The sequence below is a fragment of the Helicoverpa zea genome, chromosome 1, assembly GCF_022581195.2.
Source record: "Helicoverpa zea isolate HzStark_Cry1AcR chromosome 1, ilHelZeax1.1, whole genome shotgun sequence".
NCBI classification, from domain to species: Eukaryota; Metazoa; Arthropoda; class Insecta; order Lepidoptera; family Noctuidae; genus Helicoverpa; species Helicoverpa zea.
Genome location: NC_061452.1, coordinates 6,028,151 through 6,048,428, shown reverse-complemented (window position 1 = coordinate 6,048,428; position 20,278 = coordinate 6,028,151). Strand labels below are relative to the sequence as shown.

The following is a 20,278-nucleotide window of genomic DNA, read 5'->3' as shown; positions in this document are numbered from 1 at the left end:
CTGTAAGGGCGAGAACTGAGTGCGCGCAGATCGCGTGCCGCTCACGCGCTCTATACGAGCCTTGCATGAGTTGCGCTAAAGAGGCGAACCAAACTATTGCAATTCCTGCATGCGCGCAGCTCGCAGGCAGCTCGCAATCGGCTGGCGTGCTGCACATTTGCAGCACGCCGCAGATGTGGACGCACCCTTATGTTTCTCCTTCAAAAAAATCTGTCACCCATGATTGGATGTGAATGGGCAGCCCTAATGTGTTCGCACCCCTGGCCTTATAATGCAATATATCAAAAAAAATCAAATAATTCAAAGATTGACTCCCTGAAAAATAATTAGGGCCAATTGTGCGAGACCGGAGATATGTCCTTTTATTCTGTCGGCTTCATACAAATTTTTGAATAAAAATTTCTCAATGAGCCGTTTATGAGTCTATACTATAATGGTACAATTTTAAAGTATGTATGTGGTCTTCCGACAGATATTCAGGCATAAAAGTCATCACTTTCGAGGTTACTAATCGGATGTCTATGAAACCCGAAATCCATGCCACAGTGTGTCGTGCTTTTCTAGCTATTCTCTAAAATAGGTGTTCTGGTTTTGAGGGGATGTTCACTGACAGATGGCTGACGCAACAAGTTGTAGGCATATCGTTATACTCTTATCCTTGATACGAGAAGTAATTCCTTTTGGACGCAGGTGAAACTGCGGGGAACAGCAAGAAAATGAGTTTTCAAGTCGCTCCCCATCTCTCCTTTCCGTATAGGAATTTTACTACAATATTTCTACATAGATACACTGGGATTTGAAATCACGTGCAGCTTTAATAACGAAACAATAAGAGTCTCCACTATCATTATTTCTTATAATTAAAGAAAGCCCATAGACAAAACATAATTGACCCAGCCAGGATCACGTACCTGAACCTTGCGCTCGCTAATCATTAGCACCGATAAGTCTACGATAAACATATGACATCTAATTATTGGCAACGATAATAATAGTATCGAACGAGGAAAATACAAAACAATATTTCGTTATTTCTGAAAATATTTATTGAAACAATCACAGAAACAACAATAAATTATTTTAAAAAATATACCAAATTCTAATTAGACATAATATTAACTAAATCAAAGTTTCAAAATCATTAAAGAGGTATTGATTACAAAGAATATAATAAATCTATCAGAAGCTAGGCCTCTGCATTTTACGAATGTGTATTGCTTTAACACAAATATAACTTAGCACGTACAAATAGGTAATCACAGTATAAAAATAAAGCATCGTAATCAGTCGACGACATCACAGCTTACATAATCGACGAAACCAAAACTTAACTTGATTCCTTTGTAACCTAATCTGCAAATCATTTACTATCATGCATTCACAGTCTTCGCAGAGAATAAATTGTAAATAATATTAACACCCTCATCAAAAGTACATATACGCTACTGCAGAAAGTAGACTTACGAAAATAATCCGCTAGACACATCACAGAACATCTATCGAACTTACGTAACACACACGATATACTACAAGTTAAGCATTTTATATTGTTTTTGGTATTCACTACATACAATTCAGTTATCATTATATTTCAACTAACGACATAAGAAACTAAACATCCTAAATCTAAAGCAGCCCAAATGAAACTATAATTCCAGCTATGTCTACGTGTTTCGAAACTAGTTAATTAATAACCTAGTTTTAATTGTCTTTCCATTTTAACTGTAGATTAAGCCAAGCAGAGTTTAGGCACATTGCTATAGTTCAATCTTATGTAATAAAAAGCGAGATAGTTTTTGGATAAGATATAGGTGTATAGAAAGTGGGTAGTAAAGTGATTAATGATGTTTGGGCGGCGGTGGGCATGCGGGGGGCAGTTCGACGTCGGGGAGCGGCTCCCTCCAGAACACGGTCTGCGAGAACTCGTCGCTGGGCTCGCACTGCGCCGGCGGGAACACCTGGTCCACCAGCACCGACATGTGGGGGTACCTGACGACGACAATCACAATTAATATTACATACACAGTATGATATTGTTTACCTTATTGATAATAAACATCACAACAGACATTTTCCAAAACGAATGAGCCGACTCGACAATGCAACATTGTGATGTGTCCCAATATTTCATGTCTGTATGTGAATTAAAGTATATTTATGCTCTCGCTAATTTCAGTGTGCTAAGTATTAACCATCTCCCGTCTTTTACGACAGTTAATCTTTATGTTAGCATTGATCTGCTTTTTACAGTTTTAATATATGCAGTTTGTTTTGACATGCTCATATTCATTGTCCATTCACAGGTGCCACATAGATTTTATAAAGACATTAGTAGACTTGAATCATGAGTAAACGATTCTCGAATAGTAAATGCATAGTTATTTAGAATTGAATAGTTATTTTACGGGTACGAGCATGTTGCTGTTAATCATTCAACTGAAAAAGTCATTCATGAGATCCTTGTTGTGATTTAAATTTCATGTAAGTGTTTTGGTGATGATTAAACATAAAATAAAACTGAAGAGTTGTGTGCATCAGGAAAATGAACGAAAATAAATTGACCTGAAGTATAGCTTTACGGTCAATATGTTAAAGTAATACAAACACCACTAAACATAAAACCAATACAGATATAAAGACAGAACAGATGACATGTCGATGATTGCAAGTTATTTGTCAGTATTTTTTTAGTATCCAGCTAGTTATGGCGTTACAGAAAATTTTGGTTACATGGTATTATTATTTGTTTTTGAAAATGAATGATTGTGCAGCCGCAAACGTGATCAAGCCTTACAAGTCATCTCATTCGGCTTACCGGCTTATTATCGTGTGTTCGCGAAATTTTCAATAACTAAAGTTATATAATTTTGACACCTAAACCTCGCGCTAGCTAACTATTATTTCAGTTGACTGTGGTGGGAAGAAATCATCGACCATGTCACTTTGCACGTGGTAACTGAAATAAAAATATAATACTCAGTACAGTGAGTAAAATATGGTGTTAGTGACTACGCAACGTGAAACAGAACGTGACGGAAAGCTTACTAAAAAGGCGGAAAGCGGCATTACTTACGTGGATTGGAATGTTTGAGTCAGTTCGTGTTTTAGTTCTCCCTTGTAATTGATTGTGAAAATTCTCACGATCGGAATGCCAACTGCTTGATATGCGCATACATCCTGTAGATCGAAAAAGGTTTTAGTTGGATCATAAACTCATAATTATTAAAAAAAAAACTTAAAAAAATATTTGAATACTAACATTGACTCTATTGCCATAGCCCGCATAGAAAGGATTCGAGCCCTGCGGGAACAGCGCCTTGATATCGGCGAGGCACTGGATCTTGAACTCTTCAGGCTTCTTCTCAATGACTTCCCGATGGAAGGCGCGGAGTAACGACGTGGGGTTCAGTAGTAGAGGCCCGTCGGGCAAAGAAAGCTCGCCTTGTCTGATTGAGCGAAGGTACTCGCGTGTCACCTGATGAAGTTAATGAAACCATTGTTAAAAAAAAAGTTGTATGGGTAAAGTCAGAAGTAGTTAGCTAGTCTTTACTTGGGAAGACAGTAATAGCTAGCTAGTCTTTGCTGTCTTCTCCTCTTTCGGCCTTTGGGTCGGCTCTGTCTCATTGAATACAGTAACAAGATGCAAGTAGAAAACTATACTTTGTTTTACCCCAGGAAATGCTTAGAATTAATTGAAAATATACACTAAAGTAAAAAAAAGGGAAAAGGCTACCTTTTTTAAAGTGTTTAAAAATAGATTTGCACGGCGTGTGTCTATTACTTACTCTGGCTTGTCCAATAGCTCTTGCTGACAAGTACAATAACTGGTATCCATTATTCTTGATCTTAGTGAATAGCTGCGCCACTCCAGCCTGCGCCCAATCTTTGCCGACTAACGGGAAAATGTGGCCCAAAACATCAGACCTAAAAATGATTCATTTATAAAAATAATTATAATTATCTAATCAGTCGTATTTATACCAAGAAGTAAAGTTATTTTTGTTTTTAATTCGTTATTAGAATGATTCATACTTGGTGATAGTGCCGTCGATATCTGAGATGACAATTTTGTCGTCATATCTCCACCGGAAGACGTTACATTTGCACCGCGTGGTGCCTTGGTAAGCCGTGGTCACACTGAACACCATTTCATTCATACCTTCGCGGAGATTTAGATTTTTCTGCAAGAAAATAAAATAATGTTAAAATTCTATTTTTAAATATTTGTTTTGATGTATGTTGATAGGTAAAGATCTTACAATTTGTTCAGAAGATAATCGAAGAGTTTTTCTGAAGGATGAATGTCTGCGATTAGGCCTCTTGACTTGTCCGTCTTGATCTGAGTCGGACGAGCTGTGGTCGTGTCGATCTACTGAGTAAACAAATAAATATAAATAAAACAATACACATTGTATATACTCTTAAAATATAATGTTTAAAGACAAGAACACAAATTACCTTGATCTTGATTTTCGACAATCTGTGGTAGTTGTTGGCTGTCCTCTAGGAAATCCATGGGCTTCATGTCTTCAACGATGTCTACTTCCCTCGCTTCCTCAGGTTTTTCTTCGACGGAATTCTGTTTCTCCTCGTGAGGTTCCCGCACAGTCACGGTCTTAGGCTCTGAGGCCACTTCAATTTGGGCTACAGTTTCTTTTGTCATGTCATCTTTGGGTGGAGATGCTTCAGGGCTGGAAATGTAATATAGGGATAAAGAAAATATCAATCTGTGGCAAAAATTTGGTTCGCAATGAAGATGATAGTGTGGTGTACGTTGTTGCTTACCGCTTGGAGTCAGCAGTGGACCGCCGCCAGCTCCACCAGGAGTAGCCGCGCGGCTTGGCGGTGCTGTCCGACGGACCCGACGGACGCGACTGAGACTCGTCCTTCTCGTTCTTCTCTAGAGATTCTAATACCAGCTGAAACAAACAATTCCTTGTTAATGTCATTGTACACAGATTTTTTTCAATTGCCCTTAAATTTTGTGGATTAAATTTTGTTAAGGTTTGCGGGATTAGGCAGAACTCCATGCACGTATACCTGCCCCTAGCACACACATGTACTTACAGAGGGCAGCGGGCGGCGGTACGCCAGCAGCGACAGCAGCAGCGGGCCGGCGGAGCGCCAGGGCATGGCGCGGTCGCCCACGCGCACCACGAGGCGGCCCTCCGCCGCCGCGCAGAACTCCATGCACGTATACCTGCCCCTAGCACACACATGTACTTACAGAGGGCAGCGGGCGGCGGTACGCCAGCAGCGACAGCAGCAGCGGGCCGGCGGAGCGCCAGGGCATGGCGCGGTCGCCCACGCGCACCACGAGGCGGCCCTCCGCCGCCAGCGCGCCGGCGCGCAGGCAGAACTCCATGAACGACAGCTCCCGGGACCCGTCCGCCTCCTGCACGTACACGCCCACCTGGCCCCTAACACACATCTACTGTTAAGAGAATCAAGGCAAAGTTTGCCAGACTAGCAGACCTATTGCTCTATTTCATATACCTACTTGAACATAATTTCAGTTTTATGTACATTCTTAAAATGTTTCAATCATTATGTAGAATGTCATATTTTATCCTTACTTGGCAAGAAGTTTCTCATCATCATCGGAGTCGAGTGCAGGTGGTTCTAGCGAGGCGGGCGACTGTGGCAGCGAGGGCCCGTTACCAGACTCGTACTCCTCTTCCGTGGGGCCAGAGCTCGGGTGAGAACCACTTCTCGCACCTACATAAACAATATAACATTAAAGATACTACTTACTCCACTTTGTCTGGAATTGTCTGGAATTGTGAAAACTGTTATGCGAATTATCGCAGCTCAGGTCATGAAGTCCAAAAGTCATTGTTTGGCTGTCTTTGTTTAGTTCATTTTTTACAAAAAAGTACAAGCCAAAAATGGCCTTGGCACTGCTTGCACCGAGCCACAGATTTAGAACTTACAAATGATCTCACCAGATCGATATCTGTCTGCGTGGTGCTTCGGGAAATAGAGATCAGGGTCGACCTGGCCTCGGTCCAGATCGTCTAGGTAGACGCCCTCGGCGGGCACGTCGTCGCGCGGGGACATGAAGCGGAACATGCCGCTGAGCACGCCGCGCCGGCTGGGCCGCTCCTCGTCCGAGCTGAGCGGCTCGGCCGGGGACGCGGGCGACGCGGGCGAGTCGGCCGAGGCGGCCGCGGCCGCGGGGTCGGCGCGCACGGGCGGCTCGGGCAGCTCGCCCCAACGCCACGACTGCGACGCCTTGTCGCCCTGCCTGCCGCCCAGCTCCACCTCCGTGTCTGACTGCACCGGCGTGCCGCTACGCGAACCTCTGTTGTGACACAACGTACGAATTCTTACAGGCAGCTCGTGCAACTAAACTAACCTCGCTTTCGTGATTGCAATACACATTTAGGAAACGTGCCGGATGTTAAGGCAAAAATTGGGTTTAGTTTTGTTTTCATTAAGATCAGATTTCGCTTTGGAATTCATCTGTAAATTGGGCAAGCTTCGCTGGATGTTAATAATGTAAAATCACGTAAGTGCAAAACGAGGTCATTCAGTGATTAAATAATAATTTCAAATTGCATACAATTATCATGTACGGGATTAAACTTCAGACTTTGAAATACCCAATTAATACGAAGTGTCAGTGACTCAAATAATCATGAGTCATAACATAATTTAGATCCCTGATATCTGGCTTATTAAAATAATGCGATGAAAATTTATTCTTTATTGCAATGGCTTAGGGTAGATAATCGTCGGTAATATCTTAAAAGGATTTAAAATAATAATTTATGATCACAAATAAGTCGAACATACCCATTTTTTGGGGATCTATCTACTCAACTAAATACTATAAAAAATATTGATTAATTTAATGTGATTAGATGCTTAAAGTCTACTTAGGTGGAAAGAAAGCACGACTCGACAAGTACGAACAAATTTTAGTTAGACAGGGATGCACTACGGAAACTATCAGGGTATAGCAAACAAAATTATAAATAACTTAAAATTATTTACACTACGGCATTTACTCTGTGCTCTAATGGATGGCTCTCCGTTAAGGTATCAACAGGAACTAGCAATACGATTAATTAGGTCGTGCTTATTGCAAGCGAGTGAATGAACGGATGTTACTGATTATAGATTATTACGCGTGTCTGGAGGCGGCGTGCACCTCAAACGCAGTGTCGGACAACGCCAGGGGGATGCGGTTGTCGCCGTTCAGCTTGAGGTTGGACATCTCTTCACTGAAATGAGGCGAGTCGCTCAACAACAGGCACAGAACACTCTTTACTGGACACTCAAACAATGTCAACTATTAGGGGTCGTCACACGCATCACAAGGGAGTACTCGGTGAGGTATTTACCTGAGGGTGGCAGCATGCACCTCGGTGTCGCTGTAGAAGTTGATGTCAGTCACGTTGGGAATGGGCGCCGGCTGCGTGGCGCGCTGCTCAGAACCCGCGCGGTCCGACTGACTCGAAATTGAACTTGTCGAGGACTTTCTTTGATGCTTCTTCGAACTCGCTTTTCTTGTTTTCTTCTTCTTCTTCCCGTTACCGCCGTTTGGTTTGACGTCGTCCTGGTTTGATGGCACGGCTTCGATAGGCCTGAAGTCGTTGTGAGCGCTGATCTTCTGGATCACCTGGTGCGCTTCGCTCTCTGCGCCGCCGAGCTGGGTAGCCGCGAAGGTTCTGGGCGCTAAACCCTCAACTTTGTCAGTGGCCTCGTCGAGACCATCCATTTCAAATAGAGCATCAGTGTCGTCATGAGTGGTATCCTCTTTGGTAGTTTTTTTAGTTATCTTACTTAAGTCTGGTTTCTGCATAGATTGTCCGTCGGCAGTGTATCTGTTTGATGAAAGGAAAGTTTCCAAATTATCATAAGAACATAATAATATACAGTTTATTTACTTTTTACGATAATTTAATAGAGACAATTCAAAAGTGGAACGGATAAGTGTAATTTGATAGAATAGTTACAATTATCATAATCACTAGTGTGAATAATGCAAATGTGTTGGGAAATTCGCTTTCGAGCAGTTTGCACGCAATGTAATTGTGATATTTAACAAACTGTCACTTTCCATTCCTAACCATAGCATGTATATGTTGTCGTTCAAACAAATTATAATATGCTGTGTTATAAAATGAGTACAATATTATTTAGAGATAAGTTTCACACTGGCATTTACCTTCTCTTAGTATAATCAGAGGCCTGTCCATGATCAGGCTCGACCACAGAGAGCGAGTTTCTCCGTCGAGGCTCGTACAGATCTTCGAAGCGGGCAGCCGGGATGGGCGAGGTGGCCAGGTGCGCTGAACACTCTGCCTCATCTTCTCCCACTTCTTCGACAAAAAATGCTTCGCCGGACTCTCCGAGCTTCATGTGAATGTCCAGCGGCTCTCCATTCAGTTCGAGATCCACCTGTTCAAAAAAATCTTGGTTATATTCTACGATTACCACATTAACTAAATACGAAGGGTGTTAAATGTTATGTTCTCACGTTCTTAAGTTCATACATGAGGTTTTTTATATTACAGGAAAAAGTTTCCATTCGTCATTTGAATTGTGAAGCGGTTCAAGATACCATTTACCGTTTAAAATAATTGGCTTCTACCGGTGCATCATTAGAATGATCACAGATGTTTTATTCGCTTTAAAACATTTTGATTTTCTTTTAAAATATATTTTAGTAATATGAATGAAAATAATGATTCCAGAGCACAGTGCGTGAGACAATTGCTACCTATTTTCCATTTAAATATTAACAGGTGTCCGGATGAAAGAAAATATTTGTGCCAAATCTTCACAGTCTTGGTAAGAATTGTATCCTACTTTGGCATTATTCCAATTTTCACCCGAAGCGAATAAGACGCAGATTCTTAAGCTCATTTTGGCAATGTACACTAATATACTAAACAATGTACTAAAAATATTATTTAGAAATGAATAATGATGGTAGGTATCTACTAATGGTTATCGATCTGCTATTATCTAGTTTTATCTTGTGTAGAAAACGAGTCATTATTTATACATAAATCGAAGGAACATTAGATTACTTTATCTTACAGCTTAATGCATTTTTTCACTTACGTATCACTGAATGTGTTATGAATCTTATTGACTAACGTATTATTTTTAAACAGATACGTATTTATTGCTGCAAAAGGTTGTACGTGTAATATCAGCGAATGATCTAGACGCGTGCATGGAGCGTAAACTGCGAGAGCATCGAGAAAGAATGTGGGGGAGCTCGTCTACATAGCTTGATAAAATAAAATTAGTACATTAAAACGTGGACGTTAAGTGACTGCTGTGTCGGACTCACGAAAGCTGAAACTATCATCATGTCTTACAGCTATGAATTTATAGTGGCGATTGAGTGCCAAACTATAGTGATGCGATAGCTGGCAATTTGCAATAGGTACTACAACACTAATGTTGACTTAAATCAATGTGCAAACAATCAAAAAAATATTATAATATGTTTTTGACCCCACTTGGTGGGGAGTACATAATGTCAGTAAGTATCATTTTGGAGAATTGTTTTTAGAATGTCACCACTCAAAGATGTTACCTACATCATGTGTATTCAATCATTTAAAATAATATTTGCTCAACATCTCATAACATGACCGATGACTACGGAGATCATTTGGCTAAGAACTTTTTGCTGCGAATTTCAACAGCACCTACCTACTCGCAAAAAATTGTACTGTCATTCTGAGTTATTCTTACTTACTCGTTTAGGGAAGTACCCATAGCTGGTAAACTTTAACTAGAATCATTTTTAGAAATGAACTCGGCTAAAACCTACAGCTTCTTGCGGAAAACACATAAACTTACATAAACTAGATAATAAATACATAGCCTTATATAAATGCAAATGGGATTGAAATAACCAACGACATATTGCAAAAAAACATTCGTAACGTGTCGTATATGAAAAGAATAAACAGATACAGAGGTGTGGCTGTCGCTAGGTGTCGCAAGTATAGATGTTTTAGTTGGATGACTGATTCGAAGGCCAAACAAGTCTGCTCTTCGCGTGGGCATTTATATTCAATGTACGGCTTCCCTTTTCCACTGTGACGCAAATAACGATCCAAATAGTTTTCACTCAAGACTGAAACTGCTTATTAATTATAGCAGCGTAAGATATGACTAATAATAACCATAATCGTCGTGGATAAAGCATTTAAAATGAAGCAAAATATTTTTAATATAAAGCAACAGTAAAATCAAAAAGCACAATTCATTGACGTCCGCGATGTTTAGTTATTTACGATAATTACCATCGCGACACATTCTTGCGAACTCCACTTGGGTCAATAAGATCTTTAACCGAAATAATATGCGTCTGCGGACGCAGACACTGTTCAAGTATTCAAAAGAACGAGTATTACATAAACATCTTCTTGCGTCTTTGGTACTAAACGAATTAAGTAAAGAACATATTCCACAAAATTTCCGAGGTTATTGCAGATAGGTCTAGTTCTAAAAAGAGAAAAGTTAAAATATCTTACCACTTTGAATCTGGAGCGCAGTACGCCGAGCTTCCCAAAGCGGACATGGAAGGGCGAGCACGTGAAGCTGCCATCAGGCTGCTCGACTACCACCACGTCGATGGCGCCCGTCAGCGTCGCACCATTGATCTCATTGTAAAAATCGCGAAAGTTCGCAATGAACTTGCCAATATAGTTCATAGAATACATGGCTGCTGATTTGTCAGTCTCTCGTTCAACTATATTTTTCACTTCACTAAACACAATATTCTAAATTACTTATTGTCTTATAAATTACCCCATCTTGGGGTTGAGATCAAAAACATTAGGTTTCCTGAAACAAAAGAAACGATACTTGATTATTTTGCTTTAAGAGTAGCAAAAAGGAAATGTAAAAGATAACTACATTTATATAATCAAGAATAAGGATAATGACTCGTCGTACTTCCAAGTAAGTAAGATGGATTAAAATCCTTATCCGGTTAACAATACGTAAATACAGATAATCTATTTATGCGTAATATTATATTTATTTAAATCACCTTCTGTTGTAGATAGAAAGTGACTTATACGATTGTAGAACAAACAACAGCAATCGTAATAGTTCTTTTATAGTCCAACAATCTAAACACTACGCACATTCTGGAATTAGATCTCATGGAGACTAAAGTTTTCGTCCCAGTTCTTCGAACATTACATCTCAATGCAGCTGTAATGGTTTATAACGAAGTTGGTACAAACATGGACATAAATAGCGCAAGTGTTCATTACTACAGATATCGCGCGGGTTGGGTTCATGCACTATAACTAGGCATCAGTGCACACGCAGGATATTGCTCAATATTGTACAGTCCTCAAGATACAAAATAATCTGCTAGTTCACTAACGATTCGTAGAAATTATTGAGGTCGCTGACTGACACGGTATATTCTTAGTTTATCGAGGCAGTTATTTTGCATCTATTTGAGTATGGACTTGATAAAGATGAAGCTGGTTTCAGTCGCAATTTCAGTTACCAACGCGACGCGTTTATTAACGGCAGTACCGTTTTTTATATAAGAGTTAGATTTGTATTTTCATTAGCAACGTCACGCGCTGACAGCGTGCTGACCGAGAGCGTGCTCGGCGACCACGCACCGGGGACTCTGCCCCCAGTATCTACTTACAATGACTAATTCTCAAGAATAGCGAGTCAAATAGTCATATCTCATAATAGGTAATACATAATGATGTAGAAGTGCTGAAGGATTGTTGGGAGAAAATGTTACACATTGCATCTCATCGTGTAATCAATTAGTGTTCAGAAGTCAGACAAATAATGAAAGATATCAACGGAAGGTATGCAAATGGTAATAAGTATTGTAAAGTCAAACGGATATATTTGATAACACAGCTGTAACGTCTGCGGACTTTGCCCATCGTGCACACTCAATGAGGATAATGTGACTATCAGATGATACCCGGTTGGTCGAAATTATTTTAGTGACGCTAGCAGACAGTGAAGGTTAGATTACCGGATGCTGAAAATAGTAGGGAATAGCTCCGGTCGCCTTAAGGTTAGAGGAAGCTAACAATACGTGATGAGTTAACCTAAAAAGGTAGCACTTCAATTAACTTCCTTATAGTGATGGAAATTTACGGCAGAATGATTGTTTCCCTAACCATTACCCGGTTAATATTAAAATGTGTAAGGAGCCTGTATGTACAGTATCTGTAAAAGCGTATGTGTAGTGTATCCCCAACATGTACAGCATTTAAATTCATCAAATATTGTTCCGAACAAGGAAACCGAAAATACATTTTACAGTGTTACACTACAGCAACTAACGCTTGAGACGAAGTGGCAGGTGTCCAAGTAGACCTGAATGGCAGCCGAACGTATTTTAGTTCCAAGGGCTTCAAGTTCAATGTCTACCGATATAAAAACCAGCCATGTCGTTAGGGTCACGCACCTTTACGCGGAAAACGGAACTCGGTACCCGGCCGCTTTGTCGGTTGGAACCGTTGAATTTATTGAAACTCCGACTGAAACTGTTTGGCATACTTATTGCAATCATTAAATATTCATACTTACTCACAAAGGTCATTGTTTGACCAAGTGTATTGACCCGAGTATTAATAACTAGCACATCATTTGGCAAATTTAGGTAATAATTAATGAATGTTTTAGTTATCTAAGCTATTTGCTCTTTCTGGATTATGTAGTAAGACAATGGGAAGTACCTTATTTACAATTGGATAGCGTATATTATGCCTTAGGTTGTTCCTGTTCCTGAACCGATGTTCTAAAGAAGATCAATATTCTATTAGAAGAAATAACGAGTCTGAGAACTGTTTAGCTTAATAATGGCTATAGTATGTCTTCCTCGTATTCCGGTTGTTAAATAAACCAAAGAGCCTTTGTCATGTCCAAAATGGCTTCATTACCTGGGACACTGGTTTGTTATTTATAACTTATGCAAATAAATCGCAAAAATAACTTCCAAAATATTATTTACTTAATTGTGTGTAGAATGGCTTCGTATCTGTGTATAAACAGCCATATGACCGCCACCACTACAAGGTTGGACTTATTTAATTCTTTATTGAACACCTCATGAAAATAATTTATGCAAAACAAGTTAAAAATTGAAAATACGGACGACATTAATATTAGCGAACGAGCTAGTTCCACATGTTTTTTTTTTTTTACATTTGACTGTTATCATAGTTTATTGGGTTACGTGGAACCACTGTCGCCACAGAGCACTTCCTGAATAGTCACTAGTACAAATTCATAACAATATGCGTACAATTTATCTTTATCAATACTGAAAACTGGAACTGAACTACTTTTGAGGCAATACGGCTTTGGCAAGAAATTAATCTATCTTGCTAAGTCTATTCGAACGTCATTCACGGGCACGGGTTATTCAAACTGACCTATAGTTCAGTGAGTTACAACCTAATAACGCATATCACACGTACGCGCGTGGAAAACTGATCCAACAACACGACTCAGGAACAAACAACTGTTTATGAAACCTTATCTGTTAGCCGGTCGAACAAACCGCAACTCTTCACGTGTACAGACACCACACTCGTGTTTATTCATCAGGACCGCTTACAAGTTGAAATATATAGCTCATTATATAACCACAATAAACTTCTTTACCGTTTAATGTTAACGTCAGTTGAGAAACCTATTGATCATTCGACGCCGTAAGCTACGTTTAGCAACCGATTTAATGACTGTGAGTGTTATCGTATCAGAATAGTGTTTCTGACTAACGTATTTAAGATAGCGGTGTGTCAAAATAGCATTAGCTGATATATAGGTAAATGTGTTTTTGGTGTGAATATCTTTTGGTGCCCATGATATAATAAGCACGCCACAAGGCCATCGTGTCAAGATAGTAGAGACGGTGACAGACTAGAACATTTCGTGGAATCTCAAGGGAGATACAATTATTGAACTAACTATATTGGCTTTTTGACTAAAATACCATAATCTTTGATTCAACTAAATAACAGATGATGACATAATGATGTACCTAGAGTTTAATAAATCGATTCCATGAAATCATAATACTCGTTTGCAGTGCAATGTTAGATCCATTACACACACATTCAAGCGTGCATGTAAAATGGAAACTTTGCCTTATTTGCATTTTCTTTTAAATTGAAAGCACAAATAAAGACAAAAACCAAATGCCGAATGGAAAGGTAGAGAATTAAAGATATAAAGTACTTCGAATATTTATCACAACAGCGATAATTTAATTTATCGATATACGTAACGACATACGTCTTAATATGACCTGATCAAATCTACAAATTAGTATTATATTACGTAATGCATGATAATAAGAAATCTAGAACCTAACCGAGTACGTTTTAGAAATAAAATTGATGTAAAGCATAACAAAAACAAAGTTAAAGAAATGCGCTAGTTAGTTTTCAGTATTCCAAAAAAATACTGGTAGAAAGGAGGTCAGTCATGCGAGGTATCGGAGTGTAAGGAAACGAGTTTCATTTCAAAGACAAGATCATCAAGGTGAAGGATCGATATGCGCACTGTTTGTGCTGCTTGGACAACGGATAATCCTTTCCTTCTAGTAACTATTCCATTCTAGGTATTATTTAATGACTCACATACATATAAACAACCATATAAATAAACCATATGTATGTCGCGTTGAGTAAACACCACGTCGTTTAAAACAACAATAATGATTATCTGATCAGTTATTCGATTTCAATAAACAAGTTAATCGCTTTGTTTGCTAAAACTATTAAGTTGTTTTGACTTTTAAATTATCAGTAGCATAGTAAATAACTGAAAGATAAGTTGTATTTAAACTAATTACTGAAAGGTAAGGTAAATTAGATAGACACTAAAGTATTTAAAGTGAAAACTGCCTAATTTCTCATCCGGTCCATTCAGGCAAAGTGAAAACATGAACATTATAAAAGCATGAAGGCCTGTGTGGAAATGAAATAAACATTGCAAAACTAACAGTGCGTTGAATAAACGTGTAGTGCAACAACATCAAGGCATTTTAACTAAGCCCACAAAACATCCCGAATAAATTGGATACAGTGACAGATCAACATTTTTGCCAACCGAAAAAATTACAATAAAATTAGGACTTATCAATAGCTAGAATACTGTTTCTGAAAGGACTTTCTTAAGCACTTATGTAATGGTAATTTTATTAATCAAAACAAACCAAGATGGTACACATAGGTCTTACACGCTTACAATGAAATGGCATAGTAACGTTCATCATAAAACTATACACTTACAAACAATAAAATGTTGAAAAGCAAAATCGTATTAATTGTTACCTTAGGAACGGTTGAGGAGATAAAGTTACACTGTGATGTCTCCAAGGCACAAAATGTTTTATACAAACAAAATTACAGTCAGCTGTAATTATCGTACACAATTCCGAACACAGGTAAGATTTCGACACGTGTTGGCCGCGCCGACTCTACCAGTAAACTGCCTGTGAGTGGCTGATGTGGGTGGGACGATGCGAGAACGTCCAAGTGCCGTCCATGGTCTGACGTCGCGTGACGTAGCTCAGTTGTTGATATGATACCGCAAAATATCAGTCATACAACTCACACCACTAACCATGTGGTTCGAACATTTGCTTTGTTTCTTTACTGAAATCCGTTCTCGCACTCGCGCGGTCGCCGGCATGCGGCACTGCATGTACTAATAAGCTGGGTCGATCGCGCGACATGGCGTGATGTCGCGCCATGCTGTTACGAAAGTAACTTTACCACGAGTTTAAGAACACGCAATGTAAAAAGTTAACTATGGATATTGCCGTCATGGACAAGGCGCCTAATATGGAAGAGCGTAATGAGATTGCCATTCACATAATATCTGATGGGAATGTTATGTCATAGCTTGACGATCTTTGTAGATTTATCACAAAACGATTCTCTTCAGTTAATACAAAACAAAGTACTTATTTCAGCGTAGGCCATACGTATAAAAACAGGTACCCATTCTTTTTTAACAGTGTCTGCAAAAACATCTCGGTATGTAAACAACAACAACAAGCCAACGAGACGTACTATCATGGCAGTTACATTTGTATCTGTATTATTGTGCTCAGTCGAGGTGTTAGTCACACATGTGACCAAAATGTCGTAAACAAAACAATGCTTGTTTATCCGCGTATCGGCGACGTAGCGCACTAGGTTAGCCAAGACGAACCTATCACAAAAACAAGTACGCTGTACACTCTATGTATGTAGGTATGTAGATACTGTATTTTGTTAACAGGTGCTTTCAGCAGATATTCTACTTCCCATTCAATAAGGTTCAGATTGCAAAAGAGGTTGCATGGATTCCAAAAAGGATTGTCAAAATTCTCCATAGAAACCTGCTTAAGAAATCTTCTGGAAAAGTTTCACAATGAGGAAATATGTATAAATTCGATATAGAATCTATTTTACCATATTTCTGTGTTGACCGTAATAAATAATTAAATATTCATAATAGGAACAATTTGTTATCCTCACTGGCGATGGCGTGATCATTATTTGACTTAACTTCTGGGATTAAAATTATCGTTATTTAGAACGCAGAATGCAGTATAATCGCATTGATTTATCGCAGAAAATTACTTTAGCTTGAATTATCTTCACTCATTACTACAACCATTTACAGATTATCTACATATTCTGTCGAATGATTCATATTTTGGAAATAAGGTACAAAGGCGTGTTTATTTCTAAAGCTTTACAGAAATTGATTGAATTATTGCATAATAATGCTCAGTAGCACCATAAAAGGTTGCAATAAGCACACAGGTGCAGCAAAAGCACGCAGTATCTTTAGAATCAAAGGGGGTGTGTCCGATTTATGTTTATCTATGCTCTTTAACTAAACTACGCTCTACGCTAAACATGCGCATTTAAAAACGATGATTAACATTTAAGACAAGATCAAATTATAATGAAGACATCAACAGGTAATATTATAATACCGGCGCAACAAAATACAGGCACCTTATTAGTCTAGGAATGGGTGTGTCATGACGTATATTTACGCCTAGCCGAGAGGACCGATGTGGCGCCATACGATGCCTGTTGCGTATTATTTAAACCACGAAGGTCAGGCTTAACAAGCAGTTTGAAAAACACTATCTCATGCAAGGTACTTTCAACCGTATATATAGTACTCTAAATAATAAATTCGAATTCGCAAATTTGCGAAAACGGCATTCACGCACAAACATTATCGCGCCGATGGCCTTCGACTTCTTAATACGCATGCCAGTGATATTGTGAGGCGTAATATGCGGAAAAACATTTATTTTTTGAAATCCTCTAATCAAGATGCGATAAAGAGCCCCCTAGTGTTTTTATATCAAAATTCAAACATTATGCAACAATTTCTTCGTGCTACTTAAGACAAAGACTAACAATAATAGGCCTGGTGCAGAGCCTTGGAGTATACTTTTACTCATTAGAAAACCATTAAACATATTTTGCCTTTCTTTCTTTTACTGCTTTGTCAAAGACATGTAAGTGACAATGTTTAAAAAGATTGCAGCATATTATATGTTACTAAACTACATAGCAATTAGTTTAAATAACAGGGCAAAAAGTAAAAACAGCTAAGCTTGTCAAAAGCCAAATATAAATCTGGAGGGTGAAGGTGTCCCTCAAGGGTCAATACTAGGGCTATTATGAAATAAAGTAAATTCAAACTTTTTTGAAAAGCAATAAAATCATTTATAGGTCCTACGCTAATCCAAATATACATGAATGCATAATAAAAATCAGTATAAAATACCTAAATTGTCCAAGGCCTGAAAAATATTTCTCATGACAAAAAAAGTCCTTTGTTTGAAGTAAATACATACTCGTTATGCTGGTACTTGTAGATTGCTGGAGAATAGGTAATTGTGGATGGACTGATTGAATTTTTATACTTACAAGGTTTTCACTCTAAAGTGTTGATTTCAAAAAATTACAAGGACTTTAGAATTCACTATCAGGTCCCAGTTTTTTCAGGGGAAAATTTACAAGAGCATGGTCAGGCCTGCTGTCTTGTATGGATCAGAGTGCTGGCCCACAAAAGCGACGAATGAAAGACAATTGCATGCGGCAGAGATGAGAATGTTAAGAGGTATGTGTGGAGTTACGCGAATGGATAGAGTGAGGAATGAATATATAAGAGGAAGTTTGAAAGTAGCGCCGGTATCAGAAAAACTGCGTGGAAACCGGCTGTCGTGGTATGGGCATGTGATGCGAAGGAATGAGAGTCATGTTGTGAGGAAGGTGATGAGTATGAACGTGGACGGATATAGTGGAAGAGGAAGACCAAAGAAACGATGGATGGATTGTGTGAAAGTAGACATGGTAAGAAAGAATGTTACTTGTGAGATGACGGCAGATAGAAGAGTATGGAAAAAGAAAACATGCTGCGCCGACCCCAAATAAAATTGGGATAAGGGCAGGAGGATGATGATAGCAGGTCCCAGTTTGCTGCCTTATTAAGATCATGAAGTTAAAGTGACCAAAATATTTCTTACGACTCCTTTTCACTGCACTCAGTGTAAATGGTCATTTAATGAGATCCCACATACAACTTTCTCTTATCTAATAATCATATATATAGTAGACTACTACAAAATAAAATAAAAAGCTATTAATAATGAAATAAACAGAATGTACAATTTGAAGAGCTATATTAAAATTATTCTATAAAAAAATTAAACATGAACCACCTTATTATAAAACATGGTTTTAAGAAGTATCCGCTTAAGTAATAGCTTTCATCATCATCATCATCATAGCTTAGTTAGCATCATCATAGCTTAATAGCTTTACTTCACTGATTTTGTTTGGGACGGTGGTATAAGAGCCTTATTTAAACCACGTTTTATAATAAGGTGGATAGTTTCTATTAATCAATTCACACTCATTCTTTTTTTGTAAGAACTAGCTACATCCCATGGTTACACTACACTTGTTTCAATAGGAACTATTCTACTCTGGACCAGACAAAAGATACCCTATGTAACACAGGGACATCGTAGTTTCCCAGCCCAGTGATCAAATTTTTAAATTGTTTCAGTAGTTTTGGAGTATTTAAAGTAAACAACAATTAATATTTTTTATTTATCATATTATAATTCATAAGTATTTACAGTCATCACTGTGGAATTCTAGAAAAATTAAACATCAAGGAAAACATAATTGTTTCTTTGTTCTACTCATATTACTGGGGAGGATGCAAAACTTTGAAGTTATATGCATTGTTATGTAACGTAAATGTGTTTTTGTTTTCAATAATTCTTTGTTTTTGTCTAGTAGACCAAAACAAAATTATAATTTAGAAACAAATGTTAACATCTGACTGAAACTTTAATTTAGAATATTTACTCAGGTCAGGAAGAATAAATTGTTCATGTCATACTTTCAGCTGTGTTCATACACCATGTCTAAGAAGCTGTTACTAGAAGTGAAAGTTGGTAAACATTGATTTAATAATTATTCAGCACAATATCATACACTGTTTATAATAAAAGTATTTAATTATTTTTTTAAATAAATAAATCAATGAAAAAAGTTAAACTGCCCATTCAATTCGAATCTCCAAGATCTTTTTATAAGGAAATTTATTTGAGTAGATCAGCTCCAGACAGGGGTATGTTTATGATTTCAGCAATAACTGGAAATTATTACTTTGTTCTTAAGTTTGAGGTTTGGTTTATGTTTGAGTTGACTCGGTAATTAAAAAGAAATGCAAATTAATTATGGGTAAACCGCAAAAATTACTGATCCTTTGTTCCTTTGAATTATTACTTACACTGTATTTTTGTTAAACAAATGGTATGTGGCGAAATAACGATAATAATTAAAGCACACGTACCTATATATTTCGTTTGATAATAACACACTTGTTGTAGATCGCTAAACAGCAGGCGTAAGACATGAGAATTTCGCAATTTGTAATTATGTTTTCACTAAGAACTTGAACATCTTGTTGTACACAGAATTATATCTAGGAAATTATACTATGAAATAAAGCACTTACCAAAATCGTCCAATATCAAGACGTCGTACAATATAAGGATCAATAACACAACGTACTGCAGAGAAAATAAATTATTTTCAAAGTACAACCATAAGCTCAAATAGAATAGCAAAGCACAAACAAAAGATACCTACAATCGAATGCTTATTTCCCCGTAATGACATTTGTGATTTGATGGATTGGCATTAGAGCTGCCCATTTGAAATTTAGGCGATTACGCTAACTTCATCAAGTG

General features: G+C 38.1%; 1 protein-coding gene across 9 annotated transcripts; it reads right to left on the bottom strand.

Annotated features, from left to right (window-relative positions):
* Positions 1 to 1,023: 1,023 nt before the first annotated feature.
* Positions 1,024 to 20,194, bottom strand: LOC124644440 (phosphatidate phosphatase LPIN2). 9 transcript variants are annotated; one of them, XR_006986108.1, is made up of 18 exons: positions 15,321 to 15,496; positions 10,512 to 10,824; positions 8,177 to 8,409; positions 7,350 to 7,832; positions 7,134 to 7,229; positions 5,934 to 6,304; positions 5,577 to 5,718; positions 5,315 to 5,420; positions 5,068 to 5,154; positions 4,786 to 4,919; positions 4,459 to 4,691; positions 4,260 to 4,372; positions 4,033 to 4,181; positions 3,786 to 3,924; positions 3,260 to 3,475; positions 3,074 to 3,177; positions 2,816 to 2,956; positions 1,793 to 1,989 (listed from the first exon to the last, which is right to left on the bottom strand). XR_006986108.1 is itself a non-coding variant. In XM_047183990.1 (17 exons), exons 2-17 carry the CDS (start codon positions 10,698 to 10,700, stop codon positions 1,839 to 1,841), a joined length of 2,946 nt encoding a protein of 981 aa, XP_047039946.1. In that variant the 5' UTR covers positions 10,701 to 10,824; positions 20,044 to 20,194; the 3' UTR covers positions 1,024 to 1,838. The 9 variants fall into 9 exon arrangements, 7 of the variants coding, with proteins under 7 accessions (XP_047039946.1, XP_047039787.1, XP_047040025.1 ...); XR_006986112.1 differs by lacking the exon at positions 5,068 to 5,154 and having other exon boundaries at positions 1,024 to 1,989; positions 5,228 to 5,420; positions 5,946 to 6,304; XM_047183990.1 differs by lacking the exons at positions 2,816 to 2,956; positions 15,321 to 15,496 and adding an exon at positions 20,044 to 20,194 and having other exon boundaries at positions 1,024 to 1,989.
* Between the last annotated feature and the right edge of the window lie 84 nt (positions 20,195 to 20,278).